General features: G+C 40.9%; 2 protein-coding genes across 2 annotated transcripts; both read left to right on the forward strand.

Annotated features, from left to right (window-relative positions):
• The first annotated feature begins 12,817 nt into the window (after positions 1–12,817).
• LOC145060366 (uncharacterized) lies at positions 12,818–13,216 on the forward strand. Its single transcript, XM_079008048.1, has one exon. The coding sequence runs from the start codon at positions 12,818–12,820 to the stop codon at positions 13,214–13,216; it is 399 nt and encodes a 132-aa protein (XP_078864174.1).
• A 2,522-nt stretch (positions 13,217–15,738) lies between these two features.
• Positions 15,739–16,164, forward strand: LOC145060367 (uncharacterized). The gene has a single exon (XM_079008049.1). It carries the CDS (start codon positions 15,739–15,741, stop codon positions 16,162–16,164), a length of 426 nt encoding a protein of 141 aa, XP_078864175.1.
• Positions 16,165–23,059: the final 6,895 nt, after the last annotated feature.

Genomic DNA, 23,059 nt, shown 5'->3' on the forward strand with positions numbered 1-23,059 from the left:
ACTACATGCTTGACTAAAGTCGGGGAGCTGACCACGTTCCCGCAGCGTACCCTTTGGTATGCCTAACGTACACGACTTCCATCAACTCCATCCATTAAGTGCTTAATCCTTAAGCACTTATATCCAAAATCCAAATCTAGACCTTAAAAGGTGTCCTTAACCATAAAGTTTCCAATTTTATGGTTTTGCATGGTATTAAGACCTTAGCATCAAAAACCCTAGCTTCTTTACCCATTAAGACAACCTAGATCATGCATGGAAAGAAAATAATGTCCAAGATCACATTTTTATGACTTAACACACGGTAAAACATCTGAAAGGACAACTGAAACATTTTGGAGTATTCCATATTCATAAAGATCAAGATTGGGACAAAAAGGTGCGAACTTTAAGCTAAAATTATATCTAAATGAAATACTCATCAAGGTTGGAGCTTTATACCTCAAAGAGGTGCACAAGGGAGGGTAGATGTTGGATCCAAGGCCTTGAGTGAAACACTACAACTTCAAATCTCTTCCTTCAACTCCCCAAAAGCTCCAAAATGGAAGCAAAAGACTCTCCAAGCTTCAAAATGCACTAAAACACTTTAGGGTTTCAAAATGAGAAATGAGGAAAAGAGGTTGGAGTTAAGAGAGTGCATTAGGCCACAAAGATGTTTAAATGGGGTCTAAACCCTAAAAGTTAGGGTTTACACCCTGGCTACGTACGCCCAGCGTACAAAAGCCATTCCCAAAAATTATGAAAATGCCATTAGGGGCCAACTTAGCCATACAATCACCAACCAAGGGTCAAAAAAGAAATACCTGCAAAACAAGATGTTACACAAACATTCTACTATAATTAAAAAAAAACTCCAATAAAGCAATAAATAACTAAAGATACATATTAAAAATAAATATTTAACATGCATTTTGATTTATCGGTTTAGTTAGTTTTGTTTTAGTAACAAAAAACCAATCTTAACTCCAAAATAAATATCTGGCATTTTGTTTTATTGGTTTATTCAATTTTGTTTTAGTAACAAAAACCAATCTTAAATCCAAAATAATAATATCATTTTGGTTGAAAGTTGAAACCAATCCAAATATCTAAATATACAATCCCTTTGCTTCAATTCAAATTGTCGAATTAGATAATCGAGTTATATCCAAAGAATGAACAGACCTAACACAAAGAATATGTAATTATTTAAAATAAAATACTTTAATAAGAAATAAAAAATATAATGATATAATAAAGAAACATATACAATGTTATAATAAAGAAAAATAAAAACATTGTCTTACTTCACATTTTCTCCGATGTAACAAAAAATTGATGTCGTGGTCTTATTAAAATGATTAGGATATTTGAAATCTTTATTATAATACAACATCATGGTAGAGCTAATGATTATTGATGGTAAAACGAGGACAGGTTGACGAGAAAGTTGGAGGATAATGTGGGACTAGATGTAGAGGAACCCGATCTTTCCAAGGACATCTTGTAACACCCGAATTTTTCAACCAAATTTGAACTTTTGAAAACATTTCAAACCATTTAAATCATTAGAACTTTGTTTTCAAAATATAAAACATCAAAGTTTTCCCAGAAACATAAACAAAACATGAGGAGTTGTACAATCATGCCTTCGTCTTGCCGCGATCCCCTGATGTACCTGAAACAATAAACTAAAACTGTAAGCCCGAAAGCTTAGTGAGCTCTTCCAAAATACCAATACACTGTGCATAAAACAAATACCAATAACAGCATGTAATGGGTCTACAATTTTATAGAATGGATTATCCTCTGGGCCCATAGTGTGAGTCTGGATTGCCTTACGGGCTTGCAACTCACATATGGCTTGCCATCGAGCCCACAGTACGAGTCTCCCTCAACCCGTATCTGGAATGCTCCCGGGTTTGTTGGTTACCGCATGGAGCAGTATCACCTCAACCCATCCCACATAATATGTCGACATATAACAGATAAGTACACATACAGATAAACATACAATATCACAGATAGTCCTACAGACCTACCCTCTAGCATATCAAACTAGCATGCATAACTAACTCATACTCAACATAATACCAAATACTAGGATATAATATCTAATGGGCCGACCTTGGTGCCTTAGACCCCTTAGTATAGTGAGGATAACTCACCTCATAATTTGTGTTGAAATACTGCAAGCCTCTGACTACGATCTCACCCGGAAATCCCAAACTGTCACATAATAATAAATACTAGGTTAATACCCAAAATTACCCCTTGACCAAGTGTCTTTAGAACTCTCTAAACCCATTCCTTTTATTGGGCCAAAGTCCCATACCAAGTCCTTATCTTGAAGGTTTAAATACATAAGTCCACTATTGGCCCAATTTACTAAATTGGGCCCAATCTCCTTATTGGGCCTAAACCCATGATCCACTACCACTAATTGGCCCATAACATCTTATTTATTAAGTCCAGCAAAGTCCCAAATCCCTTTAGTCCAAAAACAGCCCAAAACTTGAAGCCCAATTGACAATGGCCCAACAGAGGATGTACGCGGGGTGTACTCCTCTGGTACGCTGAGCGTACGCGACCAGATGTTGACCACCATCAGGGTGGTTAACCCAGAACACTGGTCATACTAGATTTACATTGGGCGTACTCCATCTCTTGACAAAACCTTATTAAGTGCTTAATGGCTTAAGCACTTAAGCCCAAACCTCAGATCCAGAGACCTAACATGCCCAGGATCCATAAAAAGTCATGAAATTTATCACTTTGGACGTCCATAAAGTTGTTATTGCTTGGTCTTAATCCATTAAGACCTTATTCCTCTTGCATGGGATGCATACAACAAATGGGACCTTATTTTTATCATTCAATGTCCCTTCAAGAGCCTGGAAGGACAACTCTTTTCGACCAAATCACAACATGCACCATTTATGGCTTTTGGGACAAGGAATGCTTCTAATAAAGTAAAATGATGAGATCTAAGCATATATGCATAAAGTTTCGAACTTTATACCTTCTGGAGCTTCTTGAACACAAGCTAACTTCAGGTCTACAAGCTTGATCTCTTCCTCCAACTCTTGATGCAATGGTTTTCCTCTTTAAGCACTCAAGAACACACCAAGTGAGCTTAACACACAAAAGGGGAGGCTAGAGTTTGATACAGATGAGTTTAATATGTGGAAGCTAAGGTAAAAGAGGTGTGGGTGTTCAATATGCTGCCTATATAGGCCCCAAACCCTAAATATTAGGGTTTCATCCAGACATTAGTACGCCCAGTGTACTCAAGTGTACACCCAGCTTACTAAGGCGGAACTTAATACACTTAGCGTACCCTTAAGTACACGCGTCGTACTCTCTTTTGGCCTAAATTGCAAGTTTGGCGCTTAAACTTATCTTGGCTCTTCATTCTCAAACCCAAGGACTATAGTTGACAGAGTAATGATAGAAGAGGGTTTGGAAATGCCTGAGAAATCTCGGGACGTTACACATCTCATATAGAAGGGTTTATAAGGAAAACATTAGGGTAGGTAAGTAGCTTGGCACCATTGATAATGTTTTCTTTTGTTAGTGTTGATATATGATTCATCTCGTATACTTGTTTACTGTTTTAGTCATATATTTTTATTGTATATATTGACTTACTCCCTTGCCTTTTGTCATATTTGTAGGTTCTCAAAGTCTTTTTGCGTGTAATATGGTTTATTTATGTACCTATCTTATTGATCACTTCGACTTACTCTCTTCTTCATGTTTTCTTGTGTTTCCTCATTTATAGTATATCTTGTGGCACATCGTTTTCTCCATACGAGGACACATATGACAACATCTACCTCCCTTTACCTTAATATAATGTGATTCTATAAATAGTAAATATAATAATTTATTTACCAACCTCTAAACAGTAACTATAATAATTTTTTATTATTCCAGATGTTGCTTATAAGTCATATATGGCATCATTTTTAAAGGATCTCCTTTATAACGTAGTAGTAAGGTTTTATCTTAATAAAGTAGAAAGAGGTATGGGTTCGACTCCCTATTTCGTTTTTTTTCTTTTCTTCTGACATTTTATAGTTTAGGATAATGGTCTAGAGCAACCCTAATTATGACATCCGTTTTTTTAAACTTTTGACCTAGTTTTTTTTTTCCTTAAGGTGGTATGAATGGAAACTATTCAACCTGCTGTCACATCATCTTTTGTCTCCCATCTATCTTCTATCTTTCCCAACCTACATATATATGCTGGTGAGCATATAGGGTTTTCAACCCACAATAAATAAGTTTATTATTTTCAAAAAACATTCAACCCGATTACTCGTTCCCGTTATCCTCACTTTACGTCCCTAAAGCATCTATTATAAGGACCTATCCTAAGGAATTTCATCGGGATGGACGCTACTACTAAGGGGATTCCTCATCCATATAGGTCTGTAAGGCAACCATAAGGGGGATGGAGTACACCGGTGAACACATCGTTCACAAACACCTACATGTTGCGAGCCTACTAGCGTTCCACTAGACTTTCTAGAAAAGTTTGTGGTCGTCATCCATCATACTCCGTTAGATGACTGGATCATCGTCAACACCGAGGCCTCTCATTATTTTATTTCATCACACACCAACTATTTCATCTACCCATGTTTTACCTAACATATTTGTATATATAAAATACATATACAGTTCAAATCTGAAAAATGAAGTTTAAATATTTCATACATCATAGATCTCAAGGTATAATATATATATATATATATATATATATATATATATATATATATATATATATATATACAGTTTAGATCTGAAAAAGTTTAGATCGGAAAGAACAGTTCAGATCTAAAAAGAAAGAAGTTTAGATCTCATGTAAACATATAATATATACACATAACACGTAATTTATATAAAGTACTTCATATCTATGTGTAAGGTGAAAGTGACTATACACTCACTTGATAAGGTGGTGATTCGGACAACACTTCGCTTCTTAAAATAATTTTCTTTGACGAAACGGGGAGGTTTGCTTGAAAACCGGGCTCTGCGGGGGCAGAGTTTCTAAACCAAAAAACTCTTTTCTTGGAGTCTTCGGGAGCTCCGGGGCTTTCTTCTAGTGCTAGGGAGGTTTCCTAGGCTTCGGGGTGGTTTAGGGTGGATAGAGAGAGAGTAGAGAGAGAAAGAAGTGGAGAAAAGTGTGAAGAAAGAAGGTTGCCTTGCACCCCCTTTTATAGGGTCGAAGCCTCGCAGTACGTTGGGCGTACTTCAGATTTATGTGAGGCGTAAGGGCAGGTGTCTGATTCTCGGTGGTGCATTGTGGCTACTTTGGAACCGTAGAAGGAAAGGAGACCGTGGGGGGTTCACTTCCCGTATGCAGGGCGTACTCCAAACGCGAGGCGTCCGAAGGTACGCTGGGCGTACCCCTCGTATCCAGCTCGTATTTTGCCATTTCGAGTTCAAAAATTCATAACTTTCGCATACGAGCTCCGTTTTCAACGTTCTTTATATCCACGCGTAGGCGGGACCGTACTCTTCAACTTTCGTTTAGACTCCGTTGGATAGTTTTGAATCTACTTTTAAAGTTATATTTTTAACAGACTAGGACATGAAAAGTCCGTTAAAAATTCATAACTTCTTCATCCGAAGTCCGTTTACGTCTGTCTTTTTACTGTTGAGCTACTATTAACAAGAGCTTTGATTCTTGTTTAGGTTGTGTCGGCCGAAAACCGTTCGATCTACTATTCAAACTCCGGGCTGTGTACTGTTAGTCTGAAACTTGGAAAAACCGTAACTTCCTCATACGAAGTCAAATTTAGGCGTTCTTTTTATGCACACTCTCGGTTTAGTGAACACTCTGAATGTCCTTTATATCACTAAGGCAAAAAAGCGCTTTATCGTAAACTCACTTTTTACGTCACGCAGTGTCGTTCCGGTTCTGTCGCGAAACTTCGACAGATCATAACTTATTCGTTATAACTCAGATTTCGACGTTCTTTATATCTCCGGAACCCTTGTCACGACCACTACAACTTTCTTCATAGGTATCGGGTTTATATAATGTTTTATTTTTGACGTTTGTTTTTATTATATATATACAAACAAGTATATAATCACATAAAATCACATAATTCACATAATATTCAAGTAATTCATCTTTATTAATTTAAAATAAGTTATAATGGTTGACCTTGACTATTACATCATCAAATTAATGCTTAGTCTCAAAACACGGGCGTTAAGGTGAGTTGCCCCTGATCCCACGTCGGCTTGAAAGGAGAACGAAGCATTTCCTTATAATGGGTGTGGATCATTCCTTGTCACAATGCGTTTTAAAGCCGTGAGGATAGCAGATCCCATAAGAACTCTGCAGTTAAGTGTGCTCGGGCGAGAGTAATACCGGGATGGGTGACCCCCTGGGAAGTCCTCGTGCCGAGTGGCCCAAAGCGGACAATATTGTGATACGTGCCAGAGAGGATGTTACGGTACAAACATTTATGCATGAAGAATAAGCAACTAAAGCATGAGAGAGTGGAGTGAGAAAATAGAGAGGGATACATTAACGAGTTTTGTAACCACTTATCCTTCCTTGTAACGATACCAATTTTTGCTTTGTACACTCTCCCCCGCGGTACCACCAGCCCAAAATGCTTCTTTTCAAGCCACTCCAACCACCCCAAGGGTGGTGGTAGGAGTGGAAAACATTCAACCTACTACCACATCAGCTTTGTTCTCTCTTCTTTCTTACATCTTTTCCAACACACAACACATAAAAATAACATCTTTCTCAACACATTTGCCATATCATTATTTTTAATTAAATTAAAATATAAAATGAATAATTAAATACAACATAACATTGTTATAATTTTTTAATCATTAAAATTTACTTATAGTAATTTAAACCAAAAAAAATATTAAGCAATATTAAAAATAAATTTTAATTAAAACACCATACTACAATATTATAAATTAGAACCACACCATAATAACATAAATTAAATCTTAATACGACAAACGAAATAATTAATAGAAATATATACTACAAATGACAAATGAAAACTAAAAGAAATACTTAAACTCTAAAAAATGGTGATTTTTTAAAAATATTTAACGACGCCTCGTGCCGAAAATATTTCAATGTTTGCGATACTTATTTTTTGTTACTTTTAAAAATTCTTTGTCGGAAACTCCGTGCTCGCGAGTATGCATCTTGTGGGTGAAAATATCATTAAATTCTTTCACTTTTCCCTGCATATTTATCCGTTTTGAAAAAAATTGATGGATTGAACGCCCTGACCCTCCAAGCTGTTGCTTCAAAATGACCTAGAACTGATCGACAAAAATATGACGATCTATGTTGACTCAGGTGTCTATAATCAAAAGTGTTAATGTATGCTCGAGTCAATGTCGCTTCTTCGATTTCGGACGATTATGCATGAATGACATCAATTTTCAAAATTTGAATTGGAATGTAGAGAGGATTGAGTAAAATGTAATGAAACTGAAAAAAAGAAAAAAAAAGTGTAAGAGAATGAAATTGAATTGAAAGAAAGATATGTGTGGTTTTAAATTGGTAGATAAATGTACTTATAATAGAAAAATAAATTAAAATTTTTTGAGACGTTGGAGAATCACTTTCGGGTTCCTCAACCCGTTTTCAAAACCAAATCTCAACCCGTCAAGTGACAGTGCAAGGTCACCGACGATACTGTCGATACTACCAACCCATTTCAACTCTCCCTAAGGCACTAGGACCACCCTTAGTACCAAATCCACCTTGTCTTTTCTATAATTTTGGCCTAATGTTTATTATTTTTTTTTTTTTCAAATCCAAACCTTTTCATATATTTTCCACGATTTTGTTTTCTAGTTTTAGAAAGGTAATTTTTAATTTAGTTTTCCTTTTATAAAAAAAATATTGTTTATAACATTTTACAAAGTTACAATATATTCTCGGATTCAACTCAACAAGAAAAAATGGATGAAAGTAATGAAAAAGTAAAATAAATTGGTGGTTTTAAGTTTCTTTAAAGAAAAAGGAGTGGAAAGAAATAGAAAGAAAATGAAAGAAAAACTTTTGCTCTTAAATTTTTCCAATTTAAAAGTATGTGAAAAGACAATAACAAAATGTTTTTTCTTTTTTAGTTTCTTCCAAACTCGAAAACATAAAATATATTTTGTTTATCTTTTTATTTTTGACAAATATAAATATATAATCTACTTCTAAACAGTTAAATTAACACTTAATTATATATGTCTACAACACAACTTGAACTCTCGGTTTCAAATAAAAGCCCTTTGGTTTTTTTATCTTTCATTTTTTTTTTCTTTTTTCTCGTTACTTTCTTTTTTCTTATTTTTTTTCCTTAGCTAAATTTAGTATTTTTTTTATAGTATCCAAATAGAGATACAGAAAATCTTTTTTTAATTTCCTTTTATTCTTTTATATATGTAAATCTTCTGTTGCAACTTACAAAAATACAAGTTCCTGTTCTAATTATTTCTCTTCTATATAAAACAAAGGTAACGTGACTTTAGGTTTGGATAAGGATTAAGGATGGAAGAAGATCCAAAAACCATCTTGTCTCTTTTCCTTTTCAAACTCCCAACTTTTTCTTTCCAAATACATGATGATATTTATAAGGTTTTGATTTTTATATTTAAGTTTCTTGATTGTTTATTATTTATGAAAGGTTTTCTGTCTCCATTAGAAAGAGGCAAGCTTGAAAAAAAGGAAAGAATTGGTTGGGAGAGACAAAAATTGATTCCTATTGTGTATATATATTTTATTTATAAGAAAAAGATATTTGTTTAAGGCATATTCGACAAAACTAGCTGTAACCTAGCATGGAAGTTGTAGTTATTATTTATATATGAAAATTCGGCAAAAAATAGTTGAACTTTTTAAAACATGTAAAATTACATAAAATAATATTATTTAATCTTTCTTTCAAAACCATTTTTGTTTCTTCTTTATTAAGCTCGGCTCCTTCTTTACAAGTTTCATTTTTTTACCAACTCTTTTAACACCTTCAAGGTTTTGATTTTTAAAAAGGAAATTAAATATTATTAAGCTCCACTCCACCCTTAGGGACCAAGTTTGTTTACTTGGCTTGTGGTCCCCTATAAGAAGTGGGCAAACCCTTATTAGGACAAATCGATGTAGATTGTTACCCTTTTAGAGCAACAATTGTCTGCCCATTCTTCGTCAATCTTTAAATCTCTCAAGAAATCGATAATGGCTTCGTACGGTAGCTTTTCATATGGTGGTTTCCACGCATCCGACTTGGATATCCCAACCGATAACGAGTTGTTTGCAATAGAACTACAAGTTGAAGTGGAAAAATTGAGAAACAACATGAATAAGGAGCTCATGGCAGTTAGAGAGCAATTGGAGCTAATGCAGAAGAAGTTTAACGTCAGTTTATGGATTGTGATTCTCGGGGTGGGTGCTTGTGTAAGTTGGATAACTCGATCATGGAAATAGTGTGGGTTTGTTGTCTACCAAAATCATTTTTGTGGATGTCCTATTAGGACTAGTGTTTGTTGGGTTTTGTTAATTTCGATGATAACTATTATTTAGGGTTTAATGTGGGTTATTTTGGGGGTTTGCTAGTGTTATTTTGGGGGTTTTTTGTGGATTTTGTGGGATAGGCCGTGTATAAGAGTGTTTTGGGGGGTATCAACTACCCTAATTATTGTAACCAAAAGTGTTTGTTGTAATGTTCATGTTCCTGGCTATTGATGACATATTTCATAAAAGTAATTATGGTTTGGTTGTTTGATTTTGTATGTGTGAATGTTTTGAAAGTATTTTATTTAATTTGAGAAACATAACGTCTTTAACTCAATGTATGAAGTGCACTGCCATATTAGGAAATGAACCAACTGAACTAAAGTACATTGCTATTTTGGGTATCAATGTAGATTGCGATATTGGATATCAAGGTACATTTACATTTTGTCATATTGGATAATAAAGTATATTGCCTTATTGGGTAACAAAGTACATTACCATTTTGGGTAACAAAGTAGAGTGACATATATTATATCAAAGTACAATGTGCACACTTACCATAAACAAACGTTGGTATTTTGTCTCATAACCACAAACATTCATAACCACAAGACAAAACAGCACAAATGGTCCCTGTGGTTAGCTCAAAATTGTCACTTTGGTCTTAAAAAGTTTGGACTTGCACCAGAGGTCCAAACTTTTCATTTTATTGCAAGTTTGGTCCAATTTGCTTTGAACTTTTTTATAATGACGATTTTGCCCTCGCTTTTTTCTTTTTTAGTTTTTTTATTTAAATATTTTTTGTCACACCCCCGAACCTGGACGGCGGAAATGTCCAGGGGCGGACGACTTCGTATATAGTATCATAACAATCGAATATGAATGAAACATAGCATCCAAACATCATACATTGAAGATACACGCTTACATAGTTTACATATTAAATTTGTTCATCAGTTACACAAAAGTAAGAAAGTAAAATTTCTTGAAGTTGCACCACTTGATCTCATAGTCGAGCTTATTACCTGCTACTGGAATTCCTGAGAATACAAGTCGTTTTGAAAAGCGTCAACTAAAAAGTTGGTGAGTTCATAAGCAGTTTCGAATAAAAATGGTTTTTGTACATGTTTAGAATCATTTTCATAGTGCTTTCAAAAATCCAATATTTTCTAAAAAGAAATGGTTTGAAATATTTGTGTCCAATCTTATATTAATGCATGTGTGTTAATGTTTGCGAAAATAGAAAGAGAATGATTTCCAGACAACCCGATGTTATCTGCAATAGATAATGCTGAAATCTCAACCCCAGTGGTTGAGTATCGGTGCTTATAGATTGTCGTTTTATCCAAAAAGAAGGCTTCCCGTTTTATCCCAAAAAGAAAATAGAATGGTTTCCTGTTTTATCCCAAAAAGAAAATAGAATGATTTCCCCGTAAATCTTATAACGTTAATTACTCTAAGTGAGTCGTTATAACCATACTAAATAATGACAATTTCGCCTGTCTTTGCGTCTTTGGGACGCCGACGGAATAGAATAAAGTTTTTGTCACCCTAGACTGGCCTAGTCTAACTGTAGCGAACAGCTCAGGTGTGGGGTGTCTCCCCCGTATAGATCTATACACAAACTCCCGCTTTCCCTCTAGGAAACTCTGGTTATAACTACAGGCTACGATTGTACACTCAAAGGTGCCAACCGATAGGTCTCACTAGATCCTTAATCGAAAATTTACACGGAAAAGGAAGAAGAACACACATAAAACTCATTCTCAGACCCAATAAACATGTAAGTGGACCACTAAGGCCCACTACACGTGTCCATTATTTCCAGGCTCAAAAGAATATGAACGTCTATCCTGATCCCAATATACATGTAAGAGGACACTAAGGCCCACTAAACATGTATATTATTTCCAGGCCCAATAAGGATATTGATGGTGTGCCTAGGGCAGCACAATAAAGTCGCGTCCAAGCCCTAAAGCCGGGCACACCAGCCAGGCTCATCCCAGCAGGCTCAGTGCCTACTGGCGCCCCCGGGAGCAGAACGCCCGGGCGGAAGGCTCGCGCCCGCCAAAGTGACGCTCTGTGATCCAAGACAAAAGATACGGTCAGGAGACAAACAGTGGGATCAGAGCATTACCGTCAGAGCCAATGAGGACGCTCTAGCAGTTGAAGGCGCATGACCCTCCAATCAGCGCCTTTGATCCTGTCTCCCCAGAAAAGCGATCATGTCCGGTATAGACCAGACAGGGGCACTAGGTATAAAAGGATGCATCCTCAGGCTAGCGAGGTAAGTTCTCTGGCCATTCTAGAGAATACATACACAAACCCTAAATCATCTTCTAACTTGACCATCGGAGCGTTCTTCCGGGAGCTCCTCCCGGAAAGCGGCTGACGACCTTTGTTCTCTGTGATCTTGCAGTAGCACGCAGGCAATCAGGAAGAACCTAACCGAAGCACAAGCGAGGTCAAACGGGGAACGAGGTTCCATCATTTGGCGCCATCCGTTTGTGAGACGAAGAACGCAAACGAAAAGCACGAAAACGAGCATCAATGGTGTCCAACGGTAATGACGGGCAGCCAGCTAGTCCCATACGTCCCATGACGACGTTGGACGAAACGCCACCCCCTACACCGGCCAGCAGGGTTGTTTTAGGTGAAGGAAGTTCTACAGCAATCGCCGGATATGCTTCAGAATTGCCGTTTCCTCAGCAAGAAGCAACTCCGGTGGAGTTACTCCCGTCCACACAGCTTCAGCTACCGCCGTTCTTCGCACCGTCGTTGCAACAGACATGGGCAATCTACTCGACAACACCCCCGTCGGGTTACATTTCCAGTTTCTCTCCGCCATTCGCAACACCTTGACCACTTCAGGCGACGAGTAGGCAGAGTTCCACAACCCCATTGTCGCCACTGGCGCAAACCATGATGAACAACCCACCACCCGTCTACCCGGCGACGTGTACGTGGTCAGGACCCACTATATCGACCAACAACAACCTTTAACAACCGGTAATAATCAACCCCGTTGCATCCGTACCCACTTATTCCACTAGTTATCCTTTTCAGTTTCCATTCCAACCATACCCCTTTTATGGACCAAGTCCGGGCTACTTTACACCACCACCGCATGGTACGAACTCCCAGTACCAGCAGGGGACGTCGACCATCCCAGGTCAGGATGGTTTTTCCCGAAGCATAACGTCTCCCTTCGTCAAAGAGTTGTTGGATTATGAGATACCAAATACCGCAAAACTCCCAACACTCAAAACGTACAATGGAACAACCGACCCGGACAATCACATCGACACATACGAATGGACGATGACGTCGCTAAAACTCAACGAGAAGTTCTGGTGCACGTACTTCCCAACAACGCTCGAGGGCAACGCCGGCACGTGGTTCAAAACACTACAGCCAGGCAGTATTTCAAACTTCGCTCAACTCAAGTATCTTTTCCTCACCAACTTCATGCAGCTACGCAAATACAAGGGGGACTCTCACTCCATTATTGGCTGTAAACAAAGAGAGGGGGAATCTGTACGAGAATACTTCACAAGATTCACAAACGCCACGCTAGATGTACCAGGGCATGACAAAGGTCTTATAGTCGGAGCCTTCACGTGGGGACTTATGCCAGGACCTTTGTCGCAAAAACTCATGGGAAAGAAGCCCTTAACACGAGCCGAGTTGAAGGAAAGAGTAGAACGATATCTACGATAGGAGGACGGTGAAGCGGCATTGAATGCCATGACGACCACCAAGCATCACCAGCCGAGTCATACGGACTTCCAAGGAGGTGGTAGACATTATAGTCAAGCAAGAAGACCACCAGCGCGTTTTCTACCATTCGCCAAAGACGAAAAACGGGGTCGTCACCCAGAAGTGTACACAGTGTCTGGGAAACAGCAACCGGCCAAGTCACCCAAGAGCCGGTACTGTGAATACCACAAAAGTAAGACGCATGATACTGTTAACTGTTCGGCGCTAAAAAAGTAGATGGAGGAGAAACAACTCAAAGGAGATCTGGTGGAGGTGGCACGAAGTCTACACGCCAAGTTTGACGCCGAGAATGCCAAGGGCCCATCCCGTGAGGGGGTTCAGCCCAGGGAGATATTCATGATACGCAACAAGAGAAGTAGGGAGGAACAACGGGGAGAACAGACGACCGTTAAACCTTCAGCACGCGTGCTCACATTCTCCATTCAGGATCCCAGGTCGGCTGGTTGGAGAGGCGACAACCCGTTGATAATACAAGCATCTATCAGAGACGTGACTATCCATCGGGTCTATATCGACACCGGAAGTTCAGCAAACATCATCTATGAGCACTGTTTCCGACTCCTCCGTGATCGCTGGAAAGATAACTTGCGACCTACGACTGGTAGGCTGGTGGGATTCACCGGCCATAGCGTGTGGCCGCTGGGCACAATCCACCTTCCCCTGACAATCACCAGCCATGACAAACAACGAAAGAAAACTGCCCTGATAGACTTCATGGTCATTCGACACGCAACATAGCACAACATCATTCTAGGAAGAACAACCCTCTTGAAGTTACGAGCAGTACCATCAACCATGCATGGAATCATGAAATTTGACACACCGAAAGGCGAAGCCATGATACTAGCCACTCCGCCCAAAGAGTTGTAGTGTTATACAGTCATGAAGCCAGCAGAAATAACCAAAGGGTGCAAAAGACCCAGGGGCAATCCCGTAAAGGGGAAGGAGATAATCAATGAAAACCACCCTGACCAGCCGATCAGTGTTGGATGCAACCTCCCAAATCATACGAGAAGAGCACTGGTCGACTTGCTCAAGCGCTACAAACATGTGTTTGCATGGACTCTTACAGACATGGTGGGAGTAGAAAGGAGGGTCATGGAACACAAAATGATGATCAGACCAGGAGCAAAAGAAGTTAAGCAGAAGAAGAGGGTCCAGGGGGGAGACCGTAATAGGGAGATTAATGCATAAGTGACCAAGCTGACGGAGGATGGGATATTAAGGGAGGCAATATTCTCAACATGGATCGCGAACCCAGTTATGGTCCGCAAGCAGGATGGATCGTGGCGTATGTGCATAGACTTCTCCGATATAAACAAGGCGTGTCCTAAGGAATGCTATCCCCTCCCGGAGATCGACCAGAAGGTAGAGTCACTACAGGGATTTAAACTGAAATGCTTTCTGGACGCGTATAAGGGATATCACCAGATTTTGATGAGAGAGGAAGACGAAGAGAAGACTGCCTTCTATACGGATCATGGCACTTTTTGCTACACTAGGATGCCTTTCGGATTAAAGAACGCGGGGGCAACATATCAACGTCTGTTTGATTCGATATTCGCCAAGCATATTGGAAGGAACATCGAGGTGTACGTGGACGATATGGTAATTAAAAGCCCGGATGAGGAGAGGATGCTGCAAGACATCGAGGAAACATTCCAGACGCTAGAAGCGGTCAAGATGAAGCTAAACCCAACTAAGTGCACATTTGGAGTAGAAGAGGGGCAATTCCTGGGATACTATGTCACCAGACAGGGCGTACAACCTAGCCCAACCAAGGTCGACGAGTTCATCAAGACGCTAAGCCCAAACTCTCTTCGCGATGCACAAGGTCTGAACGGGAAGCTTACAGCACTAATCAGGTTCATTTCAAAATCTGCTGACAAGTTCATGCCATTGTTCCACACCTTAAAGGGGTGCATGGAGAAAAGCAACTTCCAGTGGACAAACGAGGCAGCAAAGGCGCTCCAGAAAATCAAGGAAGCACTACACGAACTGCTGACGTTGGCCGCCCCTATCCCTGGAGAAACGTTACAAATGTATCTTTCAACGTCAAGTGAAGCAATATCCTCGGTATTGGTTGTGGAAAGAGAGGAAGAACAAAGGCCGGTGTACTTTGTTAGTAGAGCTTTGTAAGGACCGGAACTCAATTACCCCACGCTGGAGAAATTGGTATTAGCACCCATCTATGCCGCGAGACGACTCAGGCGATACTTCCAGGCACACCAAATCGAGGTACTCACGAGCTACCCCATTAAACAGATCTTGCTCAAGCCAGAGACGTCAGGGCGATTGGCCAAGTGGGCAATTGAGTTGGGGGAACACGACATAAACTACCGCCTAAGAACGAGTATCAAGGGGCAGGCGCTATCCGACTTTTTACTGGAAATCCCAGACGGAGGGAGCCCGGCAAAGGAGAAGGTGTGAGTAGTTGAAGAGGCCCAGACGGAGCAGGGTTCATGGACCCTGTATACGGATGGAGCATCCAGCAGGGAAGGCTCGGGGAGGGAGTGATTTTAACAAGCCCAGAAAGAGAGGAGGTAACCTATGCCCTCCGTTTTGACTTCCACACATCGAACAACGAAGCGGAGTATGAGGCGCTTCTTGCAGGGTTACGGTTAGCTAAACAGATGGGTGCGAAATCTGTAACAGCCTTAACCGACTCGAGGTTAGCAGCAAACCAAGTCAACGGTACTTTTGAGGTAAGAGACCCAAGAATGGGGAAATATGTAAAGATGGTGAAACAACTAGTAGGGTCGTTCGGCCGGTTTGCGATCAAGCAGATACCTAGAAGCGAAAATAAGAGGGCGTACGCTTTGAGTAAGCTGGCGTCCACATGCTTTGACCATCTATCAAAGAAAGTTTTAGTAGAAGTACTCAGATAAAGGAGTATAGATGAGCAACAAGTGAGTATCTTAACCCCCACTGGACCTTCATAGATGACACCGTACCAAGAATACCTCCAAAGAGGAGTGTTGCCAGATGGTCATGATGAAGCAAGGAAAATACGTATAAAGGCGCCCTCATACACGTTGGTAAATGGAGAACTGTACAAGAAAGGGTTCACGTCTTCACGGTTAAAATGTGTGGATCAAGCCAAGGGGATAAAGATACTGCAGGAGGCACACTCGGGACAAGTGGGCGCACATGAAGGGGCGAGAGCTTTGACGGGAAAAGTGTTACGAATGGGGATATATTGGTCGACGATACAGCGGGACGCAATAGAAATAACCAAGAAATGTGGGGAATGCCAGTCTTATGCCCCAGTCCAGGTTAACCCCTCGGCCCCGTTAAGCAACATATCTAGCCCATGACCTTTCTACCAGTGGGGCATAGACATAGTGGGCCTGTTCCCAGAAGCGCCGGGAAAATTAAAGTACATGGTAGTCGCTGTGGATTACTTCACAAAATGGATCGAAGCTGAACCTCTGGCTTGCATATCCGGGAGGCACATGATAAAATTTGTATGGAAAAACATCATGACAAGATTCAGAACACCTAAGATTCTCATCAGCGACAATGGCTTGCAATTTGTTGAGAACCCGTTCAGATATTGGTGCACTGCCAAAGGGATAAGCCAACGCTTCACATCGGTGGCACATCCTCAAGCGAACGGCCAAACGGAGGTGTCCAACCGAACCATTATCAATGGGATTAAGAAGAGGTTAGGCAAAGCAAAGGGGAATTGGGCAGAAGAGATACCAATGGTGTTGTGGTCATACAGAACTACGCCACATAAGAGCACAAAGGAAACCCCTTTCAGTTTGACGTATGGGACCGAACCCATGCTTCCCATGGAAATAGCAGTAAACACATTGAGGGTAGCCAACAAGGATGAGGAAAGCAATATGAAAGACCTAAGGATAAATCTAGATGTCCTAGAGGAGAAACGTGAAGAATCGAGCATACGACAAGCCGCATACAAGCAAGTAACAGAAAGATTTTACAACCAAAGGGTGAAGGAGAAGGCTTTCAAAGTTGGCAAATATGTTTTGAGGAAGAACGAAACAAGCCGAGCCCAACCTTAAGGAAAGTTGGGTCCAACATGGGAAGGCCCATAAAGAGTCATGGAGGCAAGTAGGAGCGGTGCATACACGCTAGAGACGATGGAAGGAAGGCCCATTCGAAGAACGTGGAATGCTAGAAACTTAAAGAAATATTTCTTCTAAGACAGGGGAAGAAGAAAAGGAGATAGCCTAACTAGTGGGCGTCCCGTTGAGCGTATTGTACCCCAAAATGCTTAGAGCATATTTGTTCATGCTAAGAGACATGAGTTTAGTATTTAATGTATTTAAAACTCCATGCTAAGAGACATGAGTTCAATTCTTAGTGTATATATAATCCCATGCTAAGAAATACGAATTCAATACTTAGTTTATTTACAATTCCATGTTAAGATACATGAGTTCAATACTTAGTGTATTCAAAATTCCATGCTAAGAGACATGAGCTAAATACTTAGTGTATATATATTTACAATTCCATGCTAAGAGACATGAGTTCAATACTTAGTGTATTCAAAATTCCATGCTAAGAGACATGAGCTAAATACTTAGTGTATATATATTTACAATTCCATGCTAAGTGACATGAGTCCAATACTTAGCGTATTTAAAAGTGCCATGCTGAGCGTCATGAGTTAAACGCTTAGTGTATTCAGAGGACCCGCGGCTAAAAATGATAATTACAAGATCTTTACATACTTAGTGTATGAGTGATCACATATGAAACTCAATCGTGGACGTTAGTGCGTCCAATATAGACGCTTGGGGCGTCAACGATAACAAGGATAAAACAAAGCACCTGGCGCATCAAGGCGCTGTATGTCCTGAACAATGCGCAAAAAGCGAGCAAGAGAAACAACACACACACACACACAAAAAAAAGAGCAAAGCAAAACAAGCAGACAAGTTGATAATGCCTAGAACAGGCCAAACATACATCCAAAAAAGGAAAATATTGTTTCAGAGGTCCCAACACTACAACAAAATACCAAATATTAAACCAACAAGAAAAGGTAAAACTCACGGGTCCAGATCATCCTCACGAACATTCTTCTCACTCGCCACAGCCTCCACTCCAACACATTTTCTAGCATTCTCACCCGCCACAACCACCACTCCAACACTTTTTCCATCGCCCTCCTCACCCACAACCGTTTCGCTAACGGTACCACCACCAGATCCGCGGTCCTTACCATCACCCACAGTACTCTCAGGCGTACCCTCTGAACCACCAAAGGAGCATAATTCTCGCAGGTCTTCAATACCCACCTCCCCCAAACCTAGCAGACTTGCATGGTCCATACTAGCAAAGGACAAAAGAGCATCATTTATACTCACCGCGGGGCCCACAGACGAAGCACCAACAACCGCCTCACCACCCCCACCACCACCAGAAGCCTTCTGAACATATTCGACTCCAGCCATGAACGCAGCATGGCGGATAAGGCTAATGGCATTGGTAAAATCAGGATGCTCTATAAGTTTATCAACAATACAGACAACGCCAACATGCAACACCCAATCCAAATCTCGCCGAACAACATCCACATCTGACTGCAGTGATGACACAAGTTTGTCACGATCGACGACATCGTTATCAAGACTTTCAACCTGGATCATTAAGCCTTCATTCGCTTGTGTGAGAGAATCAACTTTGATTTCCAATGCAGACCTAGCCTCGTCAAGAATGTTCTTTTCGGAGGCCAGCAATTCACATCTCTTCTCAGAAGAGCGAAGATCATCCCCAAGCTCATTCAGACGGCGCTCCAAGCTTGCCACACGTGATCCATAGGTGGCATGTGTAGCCTCCACCTCACCCAGGGTGTGGATACGCCGAGAACCTGCAACGAGATAAAACATCGCCTGTGCAACAGCATAAGCCATATTGGAAGCAAGGGCAGGATTACCCATCGCTTCCATATCCTCAACAGCAGTTGGGGGTAAGGCATAGCGCAAGAATTCCAGAGCGTTGGCATGAACAGGCAAACGAGAATCATCATGAAGATTCCAAGATGGCACAAAGACTGTAGGCCCAGAGGCATCGCCACCAGGACCACTGTCATTGGAAGCTGTAACTGGCCCAGGAGGGCCGAATTCTTTCGTCGGGGAAAGCTTGGAGGGAGCAAACAGAATAGTTGGAGAAGGAATGGAATAGAAATCCGGAATAACGGGCTGTTCAGTCGCCCTCTCGATTCCCTCAGACTATTGCACGTCATCATCGAGAATCACAACCACACCGGTGGAGGTGGAACTCATGGGTACGGAACTCATCGAGGCGGGAAAAGCCACGCCTAGTATGAACCCTCTTAGCAGCAAGGGGGGCGCCAGTAACCGGCCCGCTCATGGCCTGCATAGCTTTTCACTTCGCCTGCATCCGTCGGACGTCACCAATGATGCCCTCTTTGCTATCTTCACTATCCTCCAGGGAGGAAGAGGGAGCACCACCCAAGGGCATAACAGAGGAGATAGGGCGAACATGCCACATATCTTCCTTGATCACCGACGAGCTTACTGGAGGAACAGGAGGCGCAACGGTCAGAGCAAGACGGTCCGCCCTTCGAGGAGGGGGAAGACTATCGACCAGGTCTACCTCACGAAACTCCAATTTACCCCGATAGCATTTGCGCAGTACCTCATCCATAGACAAAGAAGACTCGGTGCCTGGGGGGAAAACAGAGTAAAGATATCAAAAATACAGAAGCAACGAAGATAAACGAAAAAAAAGGAAAAAGGGGGAAGATACTACACTAACCATCAACGACGGAGAAGAACACCACCATCTTGCCACGTCGCCGCCACAAAGGACTCATCCCCACACCGGAAAGAAGTGCCTCAGAGTAATCTTCGGCGGTCACCTGCACACTCTTCAGATAATCGGCGACACCTTGATTATGAGGGAAAAGCTTTGGAATAGTATCAGCGAATGCATTGGTACGATAACGACCACTTCCAACCAGTCATTGGTTCACCCATAGCCACTTATCTTGCCAGTTCTTGGGGGTACGACCATCAGGGACCAAGGCGTGCCCCCCCCCCCCCCCCCCCCGCACGCCGAACTGAGAAGGAACATTTATCTCCGATGAGGCAGAATCGAAAGAAGAACTTGAAGACAAAGTAGTCGGGAAGATACCCATTTTCCCTACAGATCATCTCAAAAGCAACCACCTTGTTGACAGCGTTAGGGGTCAACATTTGAAGACTACAACCATCCTTCTGAAAAACTTCCTCCTGAAAGTCCGTCAGGGGAAATCGTATGTCGGCATCCAGGGTTTTCAGGAAAACCCCAATTTTGCCAGGAGGGGGGGGGGGGGGGGAGATGTAAGAACCAGGGGCAGGAAATTCCACGCCTTCTAAGGAGGATAAGCCATATGTGGTCTCCAGTTGTCGATACTCGGCAGCAGAAGGGACGATTCCAGGAAGGTTAGCCATGGGAGAAAAAGAAGCATGAACACGAAAAGGAAAGGAAGAACAGAGGAAGCAAAAGAAGTTATACAGATACCCTCATAAAGAAGGGGAAGAGGCGGGACATTTAAATATCTGACGAAATGATGTAACTGCTAGCAGTCAGGTGCAGTCACGTCGCCATTAAAAACGGAGCGGCGGGTAGAGAAAAGCGAACACGCGTCAACCATCTAAGTCCAGAACGCCGTAACTAACGCCACAACGCTACGGCTACTGGACTGGGGGACTTGATGGTGTGCCTAGGGCAGCACAACAGAGTCGCGTCCAAGACCTAAAGTCGGGCACACCAGCTAGGCTCAGCGCCCGCTGGCGCCCCCGGAGCAGAACGCCCGGGCGGAAGGCTCGCGCCCGCCAAAGTGACGCTCCGTGCTCCAAGACAAAAGATACGGTCAGGATACAAACAGTGGGACCAGAGCATTACCGTCAGAGCCAATGAGGGCGCTCTAGTAGTTGAAGGTGCATGGCCCTCCAATCAGCGCCTCTGAACCTGTCTCCCCAGAAAAGCGATCATGTCTGGTACGGACCAGACAGGGGCTAGGTATAAAAGGATGCATCCTCAGGCTAGCGAGGTAAGTTCTCTGGCCATTCTAGAGAATACATACACAAACCCTAAATCATCCTCTAACTTGACCGTCGAAGCGTTCTTTCGGGAGCTCCTCCCGGAAAGCGGCTGACGACATTTGTTCTCTGTGATCTTGCAGTAGCACTCAGTCAATCAGGAAGAACCTAACCGAAGCACAAGCGAGGTCAAATGGGGAACGAGGTTCCATCAGATATGAATATCGGTTTTAACCCATTTGTTACTGTTTTGTTTATTTTAGCTTGATTATTTACAAAATTGATATAAAAATCCCACTTTTTGTAAAAATGACGTTCTTGGCCCAATAAGCCACAAAGTTTTCAATTAAGGCCCAATTATAGTAAAAATAACACTTTAGCCCCCATTTTGTTCAAAACTTGTGTTTTTGACTAGTTTGTGGTAAAAATAACATTTTAAACCCATTTTTGTCAAAAATATCATTTTTGGCTTGATTTTTGTGAAATACACATTTTTCTGGTTTTTGGCTTTTCTGACCTAGTTGAAAATTTTGTAGAAAAATCATCGTAAGTTGAAATTTGGATCTGTAAATTCTGGAAGTTTGGAAATTTTGTCTACTTTGTTCACAATTTTTCTCATCATTTTTATTCGCCTCTAAAAAGTGTGAAATTTCTCACCTTCATAGGTTGGTCCGAAATTATTTCAAATCTGATAGACAGTTTTGTAAAATTCGCCAAAAATAGTAGAAAAATCGTATGAAAACGTGAGAGTAGTCATTTTAAAGGTAATAACCTGAACTTTTTGAATGTAAAATAGTTTTGAAAAATATTACCATTAAGGAGGTCAAAAAAGTTCGAGATTGGACTAAAACTTTTTTGTCAAGGGCTGATTTTTGAGTTTAAGTTATCTAAGTTTGTTCACAACACTTGTTTTTGCTATTTTAAGTGGATAAATCCCGATCTACAAGTTTAAAGGTATTATATGTGAGGACACATACTTTTCTCAAGGTTTATATGAAGATCCAAGTGATAAACTTCATTTTCAAGTAAAGATCTAAAAGTTAAACACATAAACATGCATATATACATAGATCTAACACAAAAGCACTTGTATTCTCCCCCAGAAACATTATAAAACCGAAAACAAGGGGGTATGAAGCTCACCTTTGGGGTTTTGAGATGTGGATGAAGAAGTAGATGGAACTTTGAACCTAGCTTGAGTTTTTGGCAGTGTTGTAAAAATCTCGATTAATCTCCGATTAATCCCTAGGCGCTATCCGACCGATTAGAGGGCGTGTAGCGATTAATCCTTGCATACAAAATGATTGAAATAGTAGAAAACGATGAAATTTTAACACTTTGAAGAAATTCTACCTCAATAGAAACCATTTGAGGAATGATTAATGTTGTATTAATCGTATTAACCTATTTTATTAAGATATTAGTGGTATTTATGAACTTTGTTATAATATTAGTCATATTTAATTTTTGAAAATTTAAAGATTTAGCAGTTAATGGTCTCCGATTAATCCCCCGATTTATCCCTGCGTAGTCGATTAATCCCTTAACCCCAGTCCAGCGACTAGCTAGCGCCGAACGTTTTTTACAACCATGGTTTTTGGTGAGATCTCAAAATGGTGGTGGATCTAAGAGTTTTTAACACAATCAAAGGATGTAAACAAGAGTTTTAGCTTGAAAGATGTGATAATCTTTAAGATTAACAAGCGTACTTACCAAGTTATGAAGGCTTGAAGAGAACTTCTTGAAAAACACACTC

The sequence above is a fragment of the Lactuca serriola genome, chromosome 6, assembly GCF_051521515.1.
Source record: "Lactuca serriola cultivar US96UC23 chromosome 6, Lser_US96UC23_V15, whole genome shotgun sequence".
NCBI classification, from domain to species: Eukaryota; Viridiplantae; Streptophyta; class Magnoliopsida; order Asterales; family Asteraceae; genus Lactuca; species Lactuca serriola.

Excerpts from the sequence above, each read along its gene's own strand:
- LOC145060366 (XM_079008048.1), top strand. The coding sequence starts at position 12,818 with ATGACGTCGCTAAAACTCAACGAGAAGTTCTGGTGCACGTACTTCCCA.
- LOC145060367 (XM_079008049.1), top strand. The coding sequence starts at position 15,739 with ATGGACCCTGTATACGGATGGAGCATCCAGCAGGGAAGGCTCGGGGAG.